Genomic DNA, 20,063 nt, shown 5'->3' with positions numbered 1-20,063 from the left:
ATAGCAGAACAATTCAAAATCTATTACTCAGAGTTATATAATCTACCATCAGATAAATCCCCAGAAAGGCTGACTGAGCTCCAGACATATATAAAAGAGGCCAACCTCCCGAAAATACAGACGACATTAAAAGAAAATTTCGAAGCACCTATCTCCCTACAGGAAATCCTCTCAGTGATTGCTAAGCTACCCTCTGGGAAGAGCCCAGGCCCAGATGGGTTCACTAACATTTACTATAAAACATTTAGAACCTCACTGGCCCCGCACCTTCTAAACCTATTTAAAACTATAGACGATGGGAAAGTGCTCCCTAAGGAAATGCAACAAGCCCATATTTCAGTTATCCTAAAACAAGGGAAAACACCATCAGACACTAAAAGCTACAGACCTATCTCACTTTTAAATGCGGACCTTAAAATACTAGGCAAGATCTTAGCTAAAAGACTGAATAGGTTACTAGAAGATATTATCCATACAGACCAGGTTGGGTTCGTACCCCATAGGGAGGCCAGAGATAATACCATAAGAGCCCTGACCCTTATGTCCTACTCTAAACACTACAAGGTACCGACGGTCTTCTTGGCAACAGATGCCGAGAAGGCCTTCGACAGGCTAGACTGGCAGTTCCTCAAAGACACACTTATCGAGATAGGACTGGGGCCCCGAATGTGCAACAGAATATTCAGTCTTTATGCTCACCCCACAGCAAAAGTCAAGGCTAATGGTATATTATCCCACCCTTTTACAATTAATAACGGCACACGGCAGGGATGCCCCCTATCCCCTCTCCTGTTCATACTCACCATGGAGGTTATGGCCGCCCACATACGTAACAACCACACCATTAAAGGTATAGAAATTGGCCCACATAGCTTTAAAATAGCACTTTACGCGGACAATGTCCTCTTTACAGTTACAGACCCAGCCCAATCCTTGAAAGAAATTATGCTTGAACTCAACCAATTTGGGAGGTTCTCCAATTTTACTGTAAACACGACTAAATCAGAACTACTAAACATATCCCTTAGGCGAGAAGAATTTTCCAAATTAGCAGAGATCTGTCCACTTACACTCAAAACAGACGCTATAAAATACCTGGGTATTTTTCTGTCCCCAAACTCTACCACTCTCTTTAAAAAGAACTTTGAAGCCCTCATGCTATCAACTCAGAAAGACCTAAATACTTGGGCGACAAAACCTTTATCCTGGTGGGGCAAAATACAAAGTATAAAAATGACAACCCTCCCAAGAATCTTATATACGCTACAAGCCCTACCTATAGCCTTACCAGGTTGGTTCCCTCTGAGACTTCAGAACCATATAAATATATTCATATGGGGTAACCGTAAACCACGAATAAATAAAGCTACACTATACAGGCCCACTTCAACGGGAGGCTTAGGCCTGCCGAACATACAGCTATACTTAGACACGATAGTACTCCGAGAGTCTATGACTGGCATAACACATCAGGACACAAAGCCTGGATTTCCATTGACTCTCAAATACTGAAAGTCCCATCTGTAGGAGCCCTTTGTTGGGTCCCTAAACCCTTAAGACCCTTGCAATGCACAACACTTCCGATACACCAACACTTCTTTGACTCATGGGAAAAAATCAAACACAAAAGAAGGGACATCTCTGGACCTAGATCGCCCCTTTTTCCTATCCCATTAAATGCAGAACTAACGGGTGGGTTAGACAGAAACTTTCAAAGAGAAACGGAATGGGGATATACCACTCCTTTAAAAGAGTTTGTTCGGGAGGGGAAACTCATACGTAGGGAAGAAATGCGGGAAGTAGCACAGGGGGCATACTATCCATGGCTAAAGTATAATCAACTTACACACTTTATCAACACAACACTATTTCAAAAAGACTATTTAAGGCAATTGACCCCTTTTGAGAACATCTGCTCGGCCAATACACCGTCACCACACTCACTATCCAAAATACGTAGTATATTACAGATTCATATGAAGACAGAACTACCTGCTTATACTAACAACTGGCATAAAGAACTTGGAGCCACTCTAAGCGAGGAGGAATGGGCGAGCATATTCCAAAACACGAAAAAGTCCTCAACCTCTCCGAAACTCCTTGAATTAAATTTTAAAGTGCTCACACGCTGGTATCTGACTCCAGCGAGATTACACTCTATTTACCCATCCTCCAACGATCAATGTTGGAGAGTTTGCAAAAGGAGAGGCAGTTATCTACACATGTGGTGGGACTGCGAGTTATTAACACAATTATGGCAATTTATAGAAACTCATTTTAGGAAAGGGCTAATCAAAGACCTCCGCCTGACACCCCATATTACCCTTCTGAATAGACTTCCCCAAATACCATGTAGACTTAGAAGACAACTACTACAAATTGGCATTAATGGAGCTAAAGCTCTAATTGCTTTACACTGGAAAATGCCCGTACCCCTGACAGGACAGATGTGGCTAACAAAAATGAACGAACTGCTAGACCTAGAGGAATTTGGATACTTAAAAAGAATGAGACTAGAATTTTTTCAGAATATGAGATTCCTTTGGGAAGACTCATTACCCCCAACTGAACACTAACTCACATTGATCCTCATATAACTCCCCTTTGACTGACTTTTTGACATGGAGTCGGAGGTTCCCCTCGGCAAAGTAAGATTTATGAGGAACATATCCTACATAGGTTCACTAGCAACATATACCTGGATTTAGGTGAAACTCTAGAGACTATTTCATGTTGAGCTATTCAACCCGAATTTTAATAAATTTAGTATAAAGAAATACTAGCTATTCCCAACGCAAAGATAATGATAATGATCAGTAATGTTTAGTTTTGTTTTTGTTATTTTATTTGTTAGGTTATGTGTTATTTACAGATATATAAGCCTCCATCCTATATTAAGATTTATTTCTTTACATGAATGCACAGATTGTAATATGTAAACCTTTACGGTGAGTCCACCGTTGTTTGTGACTTTTTCTTTATGTGCTTTTGATCAATAAATGATGGAAATTAAAAAAAAAAAATATTATCATCTAGACAAATCCGCTGGAGTCTTTTCTTTTATAGATTTGGCAACCTGATAACCTATCGACCTTGTTCTAGAAACGGAAAGGCTGACGCTCTTTCCAGAAAAGAGGAGAGGCCTAAGTTCATTCCATCCTCCTCTTCTGTCATTCCCCCTGAGAGAATCATCGCTACTTCCATAATAACCCCTACGATTATAAAGAAACAACAAACACTTGATATGCTCTTGCCTAAAAAACAAAGTAAAAATACATAAGAATGGTCTGTTTTATTTCAACCATCTATTGTACTTACCTAAATCTCTTCGTATACAAGTTCTACAAGCTCTTCATGATAGTCCCTTAGCCGGTCATCCTGGACATCAGAAGACTTATTCTCTAGTCAAAAGACAACATTGGTGGTCTACCATCAAAAAGGATGTAAAAGATTATGTTTGAAGTTGTTCTATCAGTACTACAAAAAAGTCTGAAAAATGTAAACCATATGGTCTCTTACTCTCACTCCCTATTCCTAAGAGACCCTGGTCAGATATAGCGATGGATTTCACTGTGGATTTACCAAATTCAAAGAATAACACCATCATATACTGTATGTTGTTGTCAATATCCTAACTAAAATGGCTCATTTTATTGCATTTAAATGCTTACCATCTGCCTCTCAAACTGCCCAACTGTTTCTGGACAACATCGTGAAATTACATAGTTTACCTGATAGCATCACCTCTGACAGAGGTACACAATTTACTTCCAAGTTATGGAAGGAATTATGTCGCCTTCTTAGCATAAACCCAAGGTATTCCACATCGTATCATCCCCAGTCCAATGGACAAACAGAGTGCACCAATCAATGGCTCGAGCAATATCTTTGCTGCTTCTGTAACGCACAAGATAACTGGTTTTCACTCTTATCCTAAGCAGAATTTGCCTATAATAACTCATCAACTGATCAAACAATAATAACTCATCAACTGATCAAACTCCATTCTTTTCTAATTATGGATATCATCCCACTTTCCATTTGTTACATTCTAGAGACTCATCTAATCAACTTCTAACTGAATTGCTTGATTCCCTCACTCAGATCTTCCAGATCCTGCAAGAGAATATTAAAACGGCTCAACAGAAACAAAAAGTTTACTACGATCTCCGAAGAAGGCCTACTGCTCCATATTCTATAGGTGATAGAGTGTGGTTATAGACCAAAAACTTGAAATTACAAGTCCCTTCAAAGAAACTTGCTTCAAAATTCATTGGACCTTACACAATAAAATGCATAGTCAATCCTAATGCAGTTACACTGTATCTACCCCTATCTCTTAAAGTGCATCCTACTTTTCATGTTTCCTTACTCAAACTATTCAACTCCGGTTCAACTGCTTTGCATCCTCCTGCTACTGCTGACTCCGTTCTTCCTGATGATCAGATTTATGAGGTTGAGGAAATATTAGACTCCCGTAGGTCCAAGGGTACCCTTGAATACTTGGTACACTGGTCTGGTTACAGTTCGGAGGAGGACTCTTGGGAACCCTCATTAAATTTGTCTGCCCCGAAACTTGTCTCTTTGTTCCATAGGAGACATCCTGATCATCCTAAACCTTGACCCACGCTGTGGATCATTCTTTGGGGGGGCATATTGTGATGTCTCCCAGGGTTTCCATGTATTACTCACCTAAACCTTTCTTTCCCTTTAACAATTAATCTCATCCCCTTTTCCACCTGCTTAAAAGCTGGTCAGCACCAGTAATCATTGCTTGGTATTGCCTGTTTGTTTCTGCTTCCAGTCTGTTGTGCTAAGCCGTTTGAAGAGAGAAAGTGTTCTTTTCCTTGCTGCTTTCTTGCTACCTGTAACTACTCTGGCCCTCTGTGTAAGTGGATCTCAAGGGACTGTTCTCTTACCTACCTGCTGTCTTTCTGTGCCTGATAACGCCAATGGATCTTCTGTGTTCCGCCATTCGACCTTCGGTGACATCACCAGCCTGTCAGGCTCTGTCTGCAGCACCTCCGCTCCTGTCTCAGCCCCGGTAAGCACTGACTGAACTTTGTTTCTATTTTTGCTTCATTAGATACTAGTATCTCGTTATGAATACACCTTATCTGATATCAGTAAAATCTCTTCCCTTTTTGCACACCTGTGTTAAGAATTGGCACGTGTGTTTAAAATATTCTTAGAGACATTAAGGCTCACATTTGTTACATTATTATGCAGCTATATATATATAACTGTAACAAATCAATCCTCCTTTGATTCTTATTTCTGTTTCACTTTGAGAGTATTCCTAGTGAGCTAAACTTATTTACCTTTCATGTGTTTCATGGAGATTTAAAGTGACAGTACATTTCAAAGTTACCTCTAGTTACGTCCGCAGTTGTGATTCATATTTTTAAATTAATAACTGTCATTCCAGATACTTTACTCAATCATCACACTAAGGCTTTCAATACAGTTTGTAGAGAGAGCCTGTGAAAGATCATGGTGAAGTATGAATGCCCAAGGAAGTTCATCTTCATGGTCAAACAACTCCATGAAGGCAGGCAGGCACGGGTTCAAGATAATGGTGAGTTATCTGAGCTGTTCTCTGTTACAAATGGTGTGAAGCAGGGCTGTGTACTGGCACCTACACTCTTTAGCATCATGTTTTCTGCTATGCTGACCGACACATTCAGAGACAGAGACATTGGAATTGGCATCTGGTACTGTGTTGATGGCCAACTCTTTAATATAAGGAGGCTTCATGCAAAAACCAAGGTCATGAAAGATATCATCAGAGACTTCCTGTTTGCTGATGACTGTGTCCTAAATGCTGGCTCAGAAATTGGCATACAACGCAGCGTAGACAAATTCTCAAATGCCTGCACAAACTTTGGTCTAACCATTAATACAAAGAAGACTGAAGTTCTGTCTCAGCCATCCTTTGGGAGGCCCTTTGTTGAGCCTAAATCACCATAGATGGCTAGAGACTGGTAAACAGATTCACATACCTTGGTAGCACTTTGTCTCAAAATACCACCATAGATGATGAGGTAAATATTAGGATCGCTAGAGCCAGTGCAGCCTTTGACAGATTACATTCCAGTAACTGGAACAGAAGAGGCATCACCACTCAGACAAAGCTGAAAGTATACAGGGCTGTTGTTCTTCCCACGCTACTTTTATGCTAGCAAAACCTGGATAGTATATCAGTGCCATGCCAAGAAGCTGAACCATTTCCATACAACAAGCCTCAGAAAAACCCTTAACATACAGTAGCAGGACAAGATTCCAGACACTGAGGTGCTTGCCCAAGCAAACCTTCCTAGCATCTTTACCATCTTGATGCAGTCACAGTTACGCTGGACAGGGCATGTAGTCCATATGTCAGACCATCGACTACCAAAGAGAAACTTTAATGGTGAGCTGTAGCAAGGCCAGCGATCCCAGGGGGGTCAAAAGAAGCGCTTTAAAGACACTCTCAAATATTCCCTCAAAGCATTTGACATCAATGATGATTCCTGGGAACAGAGTGCAATGAATTGGACAACATGGTGCTCCTTTGTGTCTAAAGGTGCCAAATCATATGAGGCCAAAAGGATGGCTGCAGCAGAACAAAAGAGTCAAGCCAGGAAAGCTTGTGCCAGTATCCAGGTTGAAGATGTCCTCCTCGCCTGCTGTCCTATCTGTCATCGGACGTTCCTTGCAAGGATCGGCCTCACAAGTCATATGCGCACACATGGACAGAACCTGACATAGCATTTCATGGATGACAAAGTGGTTCTTGTTGAATCGATGGACGAACAACATTTGCTATAACATCTGCTAGTTAGTCTTTTTGTAAGTTCCTCAGCTGCCTGTTTGTATTGGTTTAATTTACTACAATTTCTTCTAAGCCTCATAAATTGCCCCTTTGGGATTGTCTTTTTGATAAGTTTTGGATGACTAGAATCTTTTCTTAAAATGGTATTCCCTGCTGTTGGTTTTCGGTAAGTATTAGTAAGTAACCAATTCATTTATATATCTATGCACTGTTATTTTCAAATCTAAAAACTGAATTTCTGGAACTGATGATAAAAACATCTATCTCTATTAAAGCTATTGAGATTTTTTATCTTACCACCAGTTTCCATACTTTATTACCTCTATGGATTGCTATTTATTATTTATTTTCCTATCATTCTCCTCAGTTTTTTATTTAACTATTTGGCATTTCCATAATATCAAATCAGCTGCAGGCAATCTGTGTTATTATGCATGTTGATTTCCTTCTTAAAAAATGAATTTAAAGGTATATCCAGTATTAAAAAAATATTTTTTATTAGTATTTTACTTTTAGTTTGCTCTGGGTTTGGATTTTTATAGTGTTTAATAGTGTGTTGAAATGTAGTGTAATTATATTGCTTTGGGGATCAGTATTTGCTAGAGAACATGTCATCTGGAAGGGTGAGCTGTATTTTATTGAGGACATGGTCTTAGGTGCACATGTATTTGTTGAGAATGTAAAAATAAGAATCAGGGAGTAAGTATAATACTGTGTGAGAGGTTATATGTGACCCTGAGTGTGTACATGATAGTGAGAGAGTATGTGCCTATAGCCTAGATTCATAAACAATAATTTGAAAGTAAAGGTGCCTCTCCAGCAATGTCTAGACCTTTGTAGAATTACATTTAAAAAAAGCTGCACTGGAAATAAAACAGCTCATTTGGGGACATATTCTGTGTATTTTCCGTGATCAGTGTTTTTTAATCCCCTGCTTTCCCCATTCTAAGTATAGGTGCACATGCATGTAGGTGGATGGAATAAAGGCATCTTTAAGCAGGTTTTGCTAGACAGATTACAATGCAAAAAAACTTGCAGCAAGGTCTTGTAAATCTGCCTCACCATCTGTAAGGGCCCTTGCAGAATTGATTTTTAAAAAATCCCCAAGGAAAATATATTATCTAGTTTGGAGTCGATGGCTGTGTTTCTTACATGATAACTATGTTTATAATTCCTTGCCTTCCCCCTTCTAATTATAGGTGTGCATGCAAGTAAGTGAGCATTCTTTGGGTTGGGGTTTCTTGCAAGAGAAATAGCAATTAAAAAAATATCATGTCAAGGTCTATGTACTTTGAACCCAAGTCTGCATTGGCATTGGAAAGTTTGCAAGGTTGTACGTGATTTAAGTTTAAAATAAAAAAAAACTTCAAATAAATTTTAAAATATAACCAATGTCATCAAGATGATCTTGTTTTTCAAATAAATAAACATACCAAAGTTTGTTTTGTAACTGTTTAAAACAAAAATAGTTTCCAATCTACTTCCATTATCAAACTTACTTCTTCTCTTCTCTCTATATTTTGTTTAACCTTAGATTCTTTCCATGAGAGAATATCTAGATAGGTTAAGGGGTGGGTGTTTTTTTTCTGAGCACTAAATTTTCTTTGGATATCGAAAAAACAGGAACAGACCTTTTTTTCAAAACAATCATGGTCTTACCAAGCTAAACACAGCTGAGCTTGATGACTCCCATGATATTCAATTTACATTTCACCACAGCAGCACTATTGTTGATCGCCAAAAAAAACAAATCGATACATGAAAAAATACAACTGATCTCCAGACTGCCCAGCACTCTCATCAACTGACAAGGTCCAGCATTCTCTCCTCACTTGACGGTCTCCTCTCTCTGTTTTTCCCAGCTGTCAATATCTTGTATATATGTTTTCTTTGTGTTTTTGCATTAAATTGATGATGATATATTCAGGTCCATTTAATACTTAGAGCAATTCGATCATCATCCAAAAGGCCCAACAGCATTGAGCTTGCTTCCATTGAGCCGTTAAAAATGGAGCCGTAAGCTACCTAAGCCGCCGACAGCTAAAAGTAATTTACGGCTCCATTTTGTACCAGGTTTCCATTGAAAAGGTTACCGCTTTGCGAGCAGTCGCTCTTTTCATGTAGGTGTAAGTTAACATTGGTTAACGCCTCCACCTGATGCCCAGTTTCTAAAACATTAATAGGTTATTATGGCAACCCGACCTTACACTCAATCGCATATACGGTGCCGCATACAAGTGCAAGGGACACCACATTTAATCACGTACCTTAAATTCACTATTCAGTGTACGTCGGCGATCATACAAAGAGGATCCTCCACGCTCCATGGTTCCGCGGTCGCCGGTCTTCAGTTCTGTGGTCCAGGATAAAAGATAGAATACGTCGCCGCTTGGAAGAAGACTTCACTGCCGCACTTCAGGAACCGGTCGCCGCTTGGAAGAAGACTTCACCGCCGGACTTCAGGAACCATGAGTACCTGGGGGTTAGAGTTAGGCTTTTTTTTTTTAAATAAATTTTTTATATTAGGGATTTTGGGCAATCTTAAAAAAGCTGAATGCCCTTTTAAGGGCAGTAAAAGAGCTGAATGAACTTTTAAGGGCAGTAAAAGAGCTGAATGCCATTTTAAGGGCAGTAAAAGAGCTGAATGTCCTTTTTTAGGTGCAATGCCCATACAAATGTCCCATACAAAGAGGATCCTCCACGCTCCATGGTTCCGCGGTCGCCGGTCTTCAGTTCTGTGGTCCAGGATAAAAGATAGAATAGGTCGCCGCTTGGAAGAAGACTTCACTGCCGTACTTCAGGAACCGGTCGCCGCTTGGAAGAAGACTTCACTGCCGGACTTCAGGAACCGTGAGTACCTGGGGGTTAGAGTTAGGCTTTTTTTTTTTTTTTTAAATAAATTTTTTATATTAGGGATTTTGGGCAATCTTAAAAGAGCTGAATGCCCTTTTAAGGGCAGTAAAAGAGCTGAATGAACTTTTAAGGGCAGTAAAAGAGCTGAATGCCGTTTTAAGGGCAGTAAAATAGCTGAATGTCCTTTTTTAGGTGCAATGCCCATACAAATGTCCCATTAGGATTTTTTGTGTTAGTTTTTTTTGGGGGGGTTTGGTGGGTGGGGGGTTTAATGTTAGAGGGGGGACTTAGTATTTTTTTAAGGAAAAGAGCTGTTTAACTTAGGGCAATGCCCTACAAAAAGCCCTTTTAAGGGCTATTAGTAGTTTAGCATTAGATTAGTGGGTGTTTTAATTTAATTCTTTTTTTTATTTTCATAGGGATTAGGTTTAATTTTTTTATTTTCTGTAATTTTAGCTTAATTTAAACTTAGCTTTTTTATTTTTAAAGTAATGTTAGGGTTTTTATTTTAATTGTAATTTAGGATTATTTTAATTTATGTAACAGGGTTAATTTAGGGGGTGTTAGGTTAGGGGGCTTAGTGATTAGTCATTTGCGATGTGGGTTATTGGCGGTTTAAGGGTCAATAGATTTATTAGGTTAATTGTGATGTGGGTTATTGGTGGTTTAGGGGTTAATAGATTTGTTAGGTTAATTGCAATGTGGGTTATTGGCGAATTAGGGGTTAATAGTTTAAATAGCTTAATTGTGTTGTGGGGGATGGTAGATTAGGGATTAATAGTTTAAATAAGTAGTTTGCATTGTGGGACATGACGGTTTAGAGGTTAATAGATTTATTATAAGTTGTGATGTGGGGGGGATGGCGGATAGAGGGGTTTGAACGTGTCAGGTTAAATTTAAATGGGAAAAAGGTCTCAAAGAGCACCTTTTTTCCTGTTTTACACCTAGTTGAGCTGGGTGTTATTTTTGTTAGTGTATCGGCATCCTCCGACAGCGTATTCACTGTTTACACGGGCATTGGAAACAGGGTATTATTTAAAGATTAGCGGCTTCTTATATTTTGTATGGGACACAATAATGTTTTCGGCAGCTGGAGTCTAGTTGCTGAAATTGAGTTATAACGGGCCGTTGGAAGCAGTCGATAAATTATATTGCTTCCGACAGCTTATTTATCGGTTTGCGAGTGCACGCAAACAAATTTATGGCTTTATGGAAGTGAGCCCATTGTTGGCATGAGCAGCGCTATGTTGTTCTTCAGGACTGAGCATGCACCAATCAATGCCCATTACCCAATACGCAATGTGTGTCATCGGTCAATCTGTGGGTGTTGAGTATTTATCAAGTGGATAGTAGTTTTTATTTCTAAACTACAGTGAATAACTTTTTTTTATGTTTTAAATTGTTCATATTAATGACGAGAAAGCAGTTTGGAGTAATGGTAAGGAAACTAAAGGTTTGAATCCCCAGTTAAAGGAAATTAAAGGTGTAATTTTGTAAATGTATTTTATACCCCTTTAATAATATGTATCAATTTTAGGTTTTGTGGCATTGGTCTATTTTTCATTACGTAATTTTACAATCGCTTCATAAAGTTTATAAATATTTTACATTTGATAATGTTAACATTCTTTATAGTCTGTCTGCAGGAAGACAAAGGCAGTTCAGAGTAGGGGTTAATAGGTTATCCAATATCTTTTGGTCCTGGGTTCCAATCCCAAAGGAGGGAGATTAAATGTATTTATATTTTGATGTTTATGTGTTTATTTTCAGTTTTATAATCGTGTATGTATTTGTATAGTTTTTGCTCTGTCATTTGAATATGTTTTATGGATATTTAAGCTTGTACTCTCCATTTTTTTTATTATTTTTACATTGATGGTCAACAAAAGTACAGAACGCCATAACTTCAAGTGAAAGGAGATGTAATATTTAAGTTTTTAACCAATAATAAAAAGACAAAGTGCTATATAAAGCAACTGAGGAATGAAGACTGCATCCTTAAAGAAAGCAAATGACAAGCTCAACCTATTGGGGTCTATCTATCAAGCTCCAAATGGAGCTTGAGGGCTCGTGTTTCTGGCGAGCCTGCAGGCTCGTGTTTTTGGCGAGCCTGCAGGCTCTACAGAAACAGCAGTTATGAAGCAGCGGTCACAAAAACGCTGCTCCATAACCCTGTCCGCCTGCTCTGATGAGGCGGACAGGAATCGCCGGAATTCAACCTGATCGAGTACGATCGGGTTGATTGACACCCCCTGCTGGCGGCCGATTGGCTGCGAGTCTGCAGGGGGCAGCATACCAGCAGCTCACAAGAGCTCCTGGTGCAATGCTGAATACGGAGAGCGTATTGCTCTCCGCATTCAGCGATGTCTGTCGGACCTGATCCGCACTGTCGGATCAGGTCCGACAGACATTTGTTAAATAGGCCTAAATGTATTAGGTTGTAGCTTCAAAACCAGCTAATTCATATACACAAATAAACCTTAAAAGTAAATCTCATACATTTTATACTCTGCAGCTGGTAAAAAATTTAATTGGCAACACATTAAGATAAAAACTATTTTACAGTGTACTGTCCCTTTAATTAAAAAAAAAATAGCAAGACTTTAAAATTGAAGAATTGCCTAAAAGGAGATTTTTTTTTTTTAAATGTATTTATTTGATTAGTACCATGGTTTGGTTTAAACATGTCTCACAAACTTTCTCTCATGTTGCCAAATATCCAACTGAACATAAATGAATAATTTCATATTACTTATATTACAGGATCGTATGTGGAGAAAGAATCGCTCTCCAATTCCTAATGCAAAATGTGTTGGCACTGACCTCAACAGAAATTTCAACATATCCTGGAATCGTAAGTAAAGTGTTTTTTAGTGGGGATGTGAACAATGTTTTCCTGTTTAGATCATTATTTTTTTATAAGTGGGTTTTAGTAACTCAAGATTCATTATGGACACAAGGACATTTATCACTAGAATAACTAACAAATACCTGTGCTAAAGTGTGTATCTCAACAAAAGAATGAGCATGCTGACTTTGCTAAAGAAATATTAAATTAATATATGTGCTTTGATTTATAAACAAAAAAGCAATTAGACAATTTAATATGTCAAAGCTGATTAAATTGATATTTAAATTGAACAGGAAATACTTGTTTGCATATTTAAAAATGTATTTATTCTGGACAAGTTTCCAAAAAAGAAAAGATATACCATTTTGTGATGCTGTTAATAAAACACTGATTGGCACATCTCTTAAAGAGACAGTCTAGTCCAAATTAAACTTTCATGATTCAGCTAGGGCATGCAATTTTAAAACATCTTTCCAACTTACTTTTATCATAAAATTTGCTTTGTTCTATTGGTATTCTTTGTTGAAAGCTAAACCTAGGTAGGCTCATATGCTAATTTCTAAGCCATTGAAGGTAGCCTCTTATCTGCACTTTCTGAAGTTCTGGCTGCTCTCCCACCTTCAACTAAGCAAAAAAGGTTAGTTTAGAATTTACCTTCTACTAGGTTTTTAGTCTACTAGGGATATCGTTTCTAGTTATGAGGCTGCTGTGTCCACAGAGGGCGTGTTTTTTGTTGTTGATCAGGAGTTTTCTTTTGATCTTTATACTGACTTCTTTTTATTTGTTTTGTATTAAGCATATTCATTCTTTTTTAGAGATTTATTTGCATTCTTACTTATGTTAGAGGTTGCTGTTCCTAAAGTAGATGGGAATATACCAGTTTAGTGTTTAAATATTGTTTTTTAAACTCTTGGTTAAATCACTTGGTGTAATTCTGCACCTGTAGTCCAAGAGTATTTGTAGAGCTGATATTTCCTTTTTTGTCAGAATAAAGCTCAGAAATCGTTTTCCTCCACCCAGTATCAGAGTTCATCTGTTTTGTCTGGAAATAATAGTACAATATTTGTGTTGTTTCAGTGTATTTAACTGAATTTGCACATTAGTCTCTTGCAAGAATTCAAAGCTATTTACTAGACCTTTTTATATGCTCTGGAGAATGCTGTCAGGCTTTGTTTCCAGTATTTTTTCTGGAACAGGATCAGCAGTTTTAATATCCTCTTCCAAGTCTGTCTTGTAGATTCAGTCTTTGATCTAGAGGCTCTGGTAGGGGTAAGTTATTTCTTTTTTAAGAAGCTTGGTTTTAGTCTGTTCTAGTTCCTTGGGTTATTAATATAGTCCCGTGGATATTGAGTAGGTTTCAGATCAAGGCCTCCCAAGGGAAGTTTTTTTCTGTTTTATGTTCCTAGGATCCCTGTAAGTCTCAGGTAGATGGGAACTCCAACCTTTTCGTTGTTCCTAGAAGTAGGGGGAATTTTCGGTTCTATTCTGTTCTAGAAACTTTACACACATTTCTTCAGTTCGTACTGTTGAAGTGGAAACCTTTCAGACTATTCTATGAGGTGAGTTTTTGTCCTCAATTGTTTTTGAGAAGGTTTGCCTTTATGTTGTTATCTCTAAGAACATTTTTGGTTTCTGAGATTTACTTTTGCAGTTTGTTGCTTTTCCATCTGGCTATAGTTCTCAGAATAATCTCCAAATTTTGGGTGCCCTCTTATCTTTAGTCAGTTTTCAGGTTATTGTTTTATTTCTTGGCCATTCTTCTTTTCAAGGGCATAGACAGTTGAAGCTGGAATTTTCCTGTTAGAAACTTGCGGCTAGATTTAGAGTTCTGCGGCCAAAGGGGTGCGTTTTCTCCCGCACCTTTTAAATACCGCTGGTATTTAGAGTTTACAGAAGGGCTGCGTTAGGCTCCAAAAAGGGAGCGTATAGCATATTTACCGCCACTGCAACTCTCAATACCAGCGGTGCTTACGGACGCGGCCAGCTTCAAAAACGTGCTCGTGCACGATTCCCCCATAGGAAACAATGGGGCATTTTGATCTGAAAAAAAACCTAACACCTGCAAAAAAGCAGCGTTCAGCTCCTAACGCAGCCCCATTGTTTCCTATGGGGAAACACTTCCTAAGTCTGCACCTAACACCCTAACATGTACCCTGAGTCTAAACACCCCTAACCTTACACTTATTAACCCCTAATCTGCCGCCCCCGCTATCGCTGACACCTGCATATTTTTTTAACCCCTAATCTGCCGCTCCGTACACCGCCGCAACCTACGTTATCCCTATGTACCCCTAATCTGCTGCCCTAACACCGCCGACCTCTATATTATATTTATTAACCCCTAATCTGCCGCCCCCAACGTCGCCTCCACCTACCTACAATTATTAACCCCTAATCTGCCGACCGGACCTCACCGCTACTCTAATAAATTTATTAACCCCTAAAGCTAAGTCTAACCCTAACACTAACACCCCCCTAAGTTAAATATAATTTAAATCTAACGAAATAAATTAACTCTTAGTAAATAAATTATTCCTATTTAAAGCTAAATACTTACCTGTAAAATAAACCCTAATATAGCTACAATATAAATTATATATATATTTATTTTAACTAGGTACAATAGCTATTAAATAGTTATTAACTATTTAATAGCTACCTAGCTAAAATAAAGAGAAATTTACCTGTAAAATAAAAACTAACCTAAGTTACAATTACACCTAACACTACACTATACTTTAATAAATTATTCCTATTTAAACTAAATACTTACCTGTAAAATAAACCCTACGATAGCTACAATGTAATTAATAATTACATTGTAGCTATTTTAGGATTTATATTTATTTTACAGGTAACTTTGTATTTATTTTAGCTAGTTAGAATAGTTATTAAATAGTTATTTACTATTTAATAACTACCTAGCTAAAAGAAATACAAAATTACCTGTAAAATAAATCCTAACCTAAGTTACAATTAAACCTAACACTACACTATCATTAAATTAATTAAATAAATTAACTACAAATAATTACAATTAAATACAATTACATAAACTAACTAAAGTACAAAAAATAAAAAAAGCTAAGTTACAAAAAATAAAAAAAATAAGTTACAAACATTTAAAAAATATTACAACAATTTTAAGCTAATTACACCTAATCTAAGCCCCCTAATAAAATAACAAAGCCCCCCAAAATAAAAAAATGCCCTACCCTATTCTAAATTAAAAAAGTTCAAAGCTCTTTTACCTTACCAGCCCTTAAAAGGGCCTTTTGCGGGGCATGCCCCAAAGAAAACTGCTCTTTTGCCTGTAAAAGAAAAATACAACCCCCCCAACATTAAAACCCACCACCCACATATCCCTAATCTAACCCAAACCCCCCTTAAAAAAACCTAACACTACCCCCCTGAAGATCATCCTACCTTGAGTTGTCTTCACTCAGCCGAGCCACCGATGGAACTGAAGAGGAGATCCGGAGCGGCAGAAGTGATCCTCCAAGGGGCGCTGAAGAAGTCTTCCATCCGATGAAGTGATCCTCCAAGCGGCGCTGAAGAAGTCTTCCATCCGATGAAGTGATCCTCCAAGCGGCGCTGAAGAAGTCTTCCATCCGATGAAGTGATCCTCCAAGCGGCGCTGAAGAAGTCTTCCATCCGGGCGATGTCATCTTCCAAGCGGGGTCTTCAATCTTCTTTCTTCAGGATCCATCTTCATTCCGCCGACGCGTAACATCCTTCTTCCCCGACGGACTACCGATGAATGAAGGCTCCTTTAAGGGACGTCATCCAAGATGGCATCCCTCGAATTCCGATTGGCTGATAGGATTCTATCAGCCAATCGGAATTAAGGTAGGAAAATTCTGATTGGCTGATGGAATCAGCCAATCAGATTCAAGTTCAATCCAATTGGCTGATCCAATCAGCCAATCAGATTGAGCTCGCATTCTATTGGCTGTTCCGATCAGCCAATAGAATGCGAGCTCAATCTGATTGGCTGATTGGATCAGCCAATCTGATTGAACTTGAATCTGATTGGCTGATTCCATCAGCCAATCAGAATTTTCCTACCTTAATTCCGATTGGCTGATAGAATCCTATCAGCCAATCGGAATTCGAGGGACGCCATCTTGGATGACGTCCCTTAAAGGAGCCTTCATTCGTCGGTAGTCCGTCGGGGAAGAAGGATGTTCCGCGTCGGCGGAATGAAGATGGATCCTGAAGAAAGAAGATTGAAGACCCCGCTTGGAAGATGACATCGCCCGGATGGAAGACTTCTTCAGCGCCGCTTGGAGGATCACTTCATCGGATGGAAGACTTCTTCAGCGCCACCTGGATGATGACTTCATCGGATGGAAGACTTCTTCAGCGCCCCTTGGAGGATCACTTCTGCCGCTCCGGATCTCCTCTTCAGTTCCATCGGTGGCTCGGCTGAGTGAAGACGACTCAAGGTAGGATGGTCTTCAGTGGGGTAGTGTTAGGTTTTTTTAAAGGGGGTTTGGGTTAGATTAGGGGTATGTGGGTGGTGGGTTTTAATGTTGGGGGGGTTGTATTTTTCTTTTACAGGCAAAAGAGCAGTTTTCTTTGGGGCATGCCCCGCAAAAGGCCCTTTTAAGGGCTGGTAAGTTAAAAGAGCTTTGAACTTTTTTAATTTAGAATAGGGTAGGGCATTTTTTTTATTTTGGGGGGCTTTGTTATTTTATTAGGGGGCTTAGAGTAGGTGTAATTAGTTTAAAATTGTTATAATATTTTTCTAATGTTTGTAAATATTTTTTTATTGTTTGTAACTTAGTTCTTTTTTATTTTTTGTACTTTAGTTAGTTTATTTCATTGTATTTATTTGTAGGTATTGTATTTAATTAATTTATTGATAGTGTAGTGTTAGGTTTAATTGTAGATAATTGTAGGTATTTTATTTAATTAATTTATTGATAGTGTAGTGTTAGGTTTAATTGTAACTTAGGTTAGGATTTATTTTACAGGTAATTTTGTAATTATTTTAACTAGGTAGCTATTAAATAGTAAATAACTATTTAATAGCTATTGTACCTGGTTAAAATAAATACAAAGTTGCCTGTAAAATAAATATTATTCCTAAAATAGCTACAATATAATTATAATTTATATTGTAGCTATATTAGGGTTTATTTTACAGGTAAGTATTTAGCTTTAAATAGGAATAATTTATTTAATAAGAGTTAATTTATTTCGTTAGATTTAAATTATATTTAACTTAGGGGGATGTTAGTGTTAAGGTTAGACTTAGCTTTAGGGGTTAATAAATTTATTAGAGTAGCGGTGAGGTCCGGTCGGCAGATTAGGGGTTAATACTTGAAGTTAGGTGTCGGCGATGTTAGGGAGGGCAGATTAGGGGTTAATACTATTTATTATAGGGTTATTGAGGCGGGAGTGAGGCGGATTAGGGGTTAATACATTTATTATAGTAGCGGTGAGGTCCGGTCGGCAGATTAAGGGTTAATAATTGTAGGTAGCTGGCGGCGACGTTGGGGGCGGCAGATTAGGGGTTAATAAATATAATATAGGGGTCAGCGGTGTTAGGGGCAGCAGATTAGGGGTTCATAGGGATAACGTAGGTTGCGGCGGTGTGCGGTCGGCAGATTAGGGGTTAAAAAATTATAATAGAGTGGCGGCGATGTGGGGAGACCTCGGTTTAGGGGTACATAGGTAGTTTATGGGTGTTAGTGTACTTTAGAGCACAGTAGTTAAGAGCTTTATGAACCGGCGTTAGCCCATAAAGCTCTTAACTCCTGACTTTTTTCTGCGGCTGGAGTTTTGTCGTTAAATTTCTAACGCTCACTTCAGCCAAGACTCTAAATACCGGCGTTAGAAAGATCCCATTGAAAAGATAGGCTACGCAATTGGCGTAGGGGGATCTGCGGTATGGAAAAGTCGCGGCTGGAAAGTGAGCGTTAGACCCTTACCTACAAAACTCTAATACCAGTGGTAGCCCAAAACCAGCGTTAGGAGCCTCTAACGCTGGTTTTGACGGCTAACGCCAAACTGTAAATCTAGGCGTTAGTCTCTATTCTTCCTTCAGTTGCTCTTTGCATGAAAGTGTCAGGTCTCATGTTTGTCCATCTGCTCGCATTTTTATGAGTCTTCTTTAACTTTGTATCTTTTGCTATGGTACGTGGTTCTGACTGTTATCTCTGAGGATTCATTTGCTTTTCAGAACAAACATGTTTCTGTCTTGGTGGCTGAACTATTAGCTCTTAATGTTCAGGGCTTCTTTTGTTCATACTTCTTGAGCTATAATTTTACTGATGCATGGCATGGGGGCCTTCTGGGGGTCTCAGAAAAGCATAAGGAGTTTCGTCTCCTTGGGAGGTGAGGATACCTATTAATATTTTAAACTCCATGCGTTATTTAGGGATGGCCTGTTTTGAGGAGAATATTTTCTCTCTTTTCAGATTGCACTATGTTATACCTGTAGTTTATGTAGATCATGACGGGGAAACTTGCAGTTCCCTACATATGGGGATAGTATTTTATATTCTTTACTGAGCAGGAATTTATTTCTGCTGTTTTTGTATTCTAGTACTGATTAACTGGGAATCAATGTTTTCTCAATCTTCATTTTTTCTGCCTGGAAGAGTGGTCTCTTCTTTTGGTTAAGTTCTCTCAGACTGTAGTTCTTTTTGGGTCACTCAGATAGGTTTCTGATAGCTTCCTAGTTTAATCTTGTTTTTCTCCGGTACTGTTTAGGTCCAGGGTTTGTGTATGTTCCGGTAGTTCAGTGGTTATATTGGTTAGCCAATTTTTTTCTATACATTATTACATTAGAAAGAAGCCTGTAATTTTCCAATTTTTTTCTCCTTGGAATCTTTATATTGGTCTTTAGGATTTTGCAGGTTCTCCTTTTGAGCCTTTGCTTCAGGTGGATATTAACTTCTTTCTGGATGTTTTTAGTCTAGCCTGGCCTAGAATTAAGCCTGTTATTTTCCAATTGTTTCCTCCTTGGAATCTTTATGTTCAATTGAGGATTTTGCAGATTCTCCTTTCAAACCTTTGCTTTAGATGGATAATAACTTCTTTCTGGAAGTTTTTTTTTTGTTTTATTTAGTTATTTCTTCTCATAGAAGAATTTCTGCTCTTTATTTCTTTTCTCCGTATCTTATTTAGGATAAGGTGATGTTTTCTGACTATTTAAGTTAGTTCATGTTGCTCATTCCTTATGTCTGATTTCCATAAAATTATTCTGAGTTCGCTATTTGTTTTGGTTTCTGTTAGAGCTTTGTAGTGTTATATTGACACTGCTAAGGTTTTCAGACAAACATTTAGTTTGTTTGCTCCTTTTGCTGGTTCTATGTCCTTCAGGTATTTTGCTGTTGTTTCTGTGGCTTCTTGGCTAAAGCTTTTGATTTTAGTTTTCTTGCAAGCAGGTTATCCTCCACCTAGATAGTTTACAGTTCTTTATTTCAGCCCAGCAGTGACGTGCAGTCATTGGAGGCAGGGGAGGCAGTGCCTACCCTGTCCAATGAGGGAAAAAAGATTTGTAATTAATATTTATTTAAAAAAAAATAATGT

At 38.3% G+C, this 20,063-nt stretch overlaps 1 protein-coding gene across 1 annotated transcript in view; it reads left to right on the top strand.

The window, feature by feature from the left end:
* The window catches only part of LOC128656215 (mast cell carboxypeptidase A-like), a 173,551-nt gene that overhangs the window by 62,568 nt on the left and 90,920 nt on the right, over positions 1–20,063 (top strand). Inside the window, exon 8 of the mRNA XM_053710003.1 lies at positions 12,431–12,521. Coding sequence (XP_053565978.1) covers positions 12,431–12,521 — 91 coding nt within the window. The remainder of the gene's footprint in view (positions 1–12,430; positions 12,522–20,063) is intronic.

Source organism: Bombina bombina, chromosome 4 (genome assembly GCF_027579735.1).
Source record: "Bombina bombina isolate aBomBom1 chromosome 4, aBomBom1.pri, whole genome shotgun sequence".
Taxonomy (NCBI): domain Eukaryota; kingdom Metazoa; phylum Chordata; class Amphibia; order Anura; family Bombinatoridae; genus Bombina; species Bombina bombina.
Note: the sequence above shows the minus strand (reverse complement) of the source record. Positions and strands in the feature narration are given on the sequence as shown.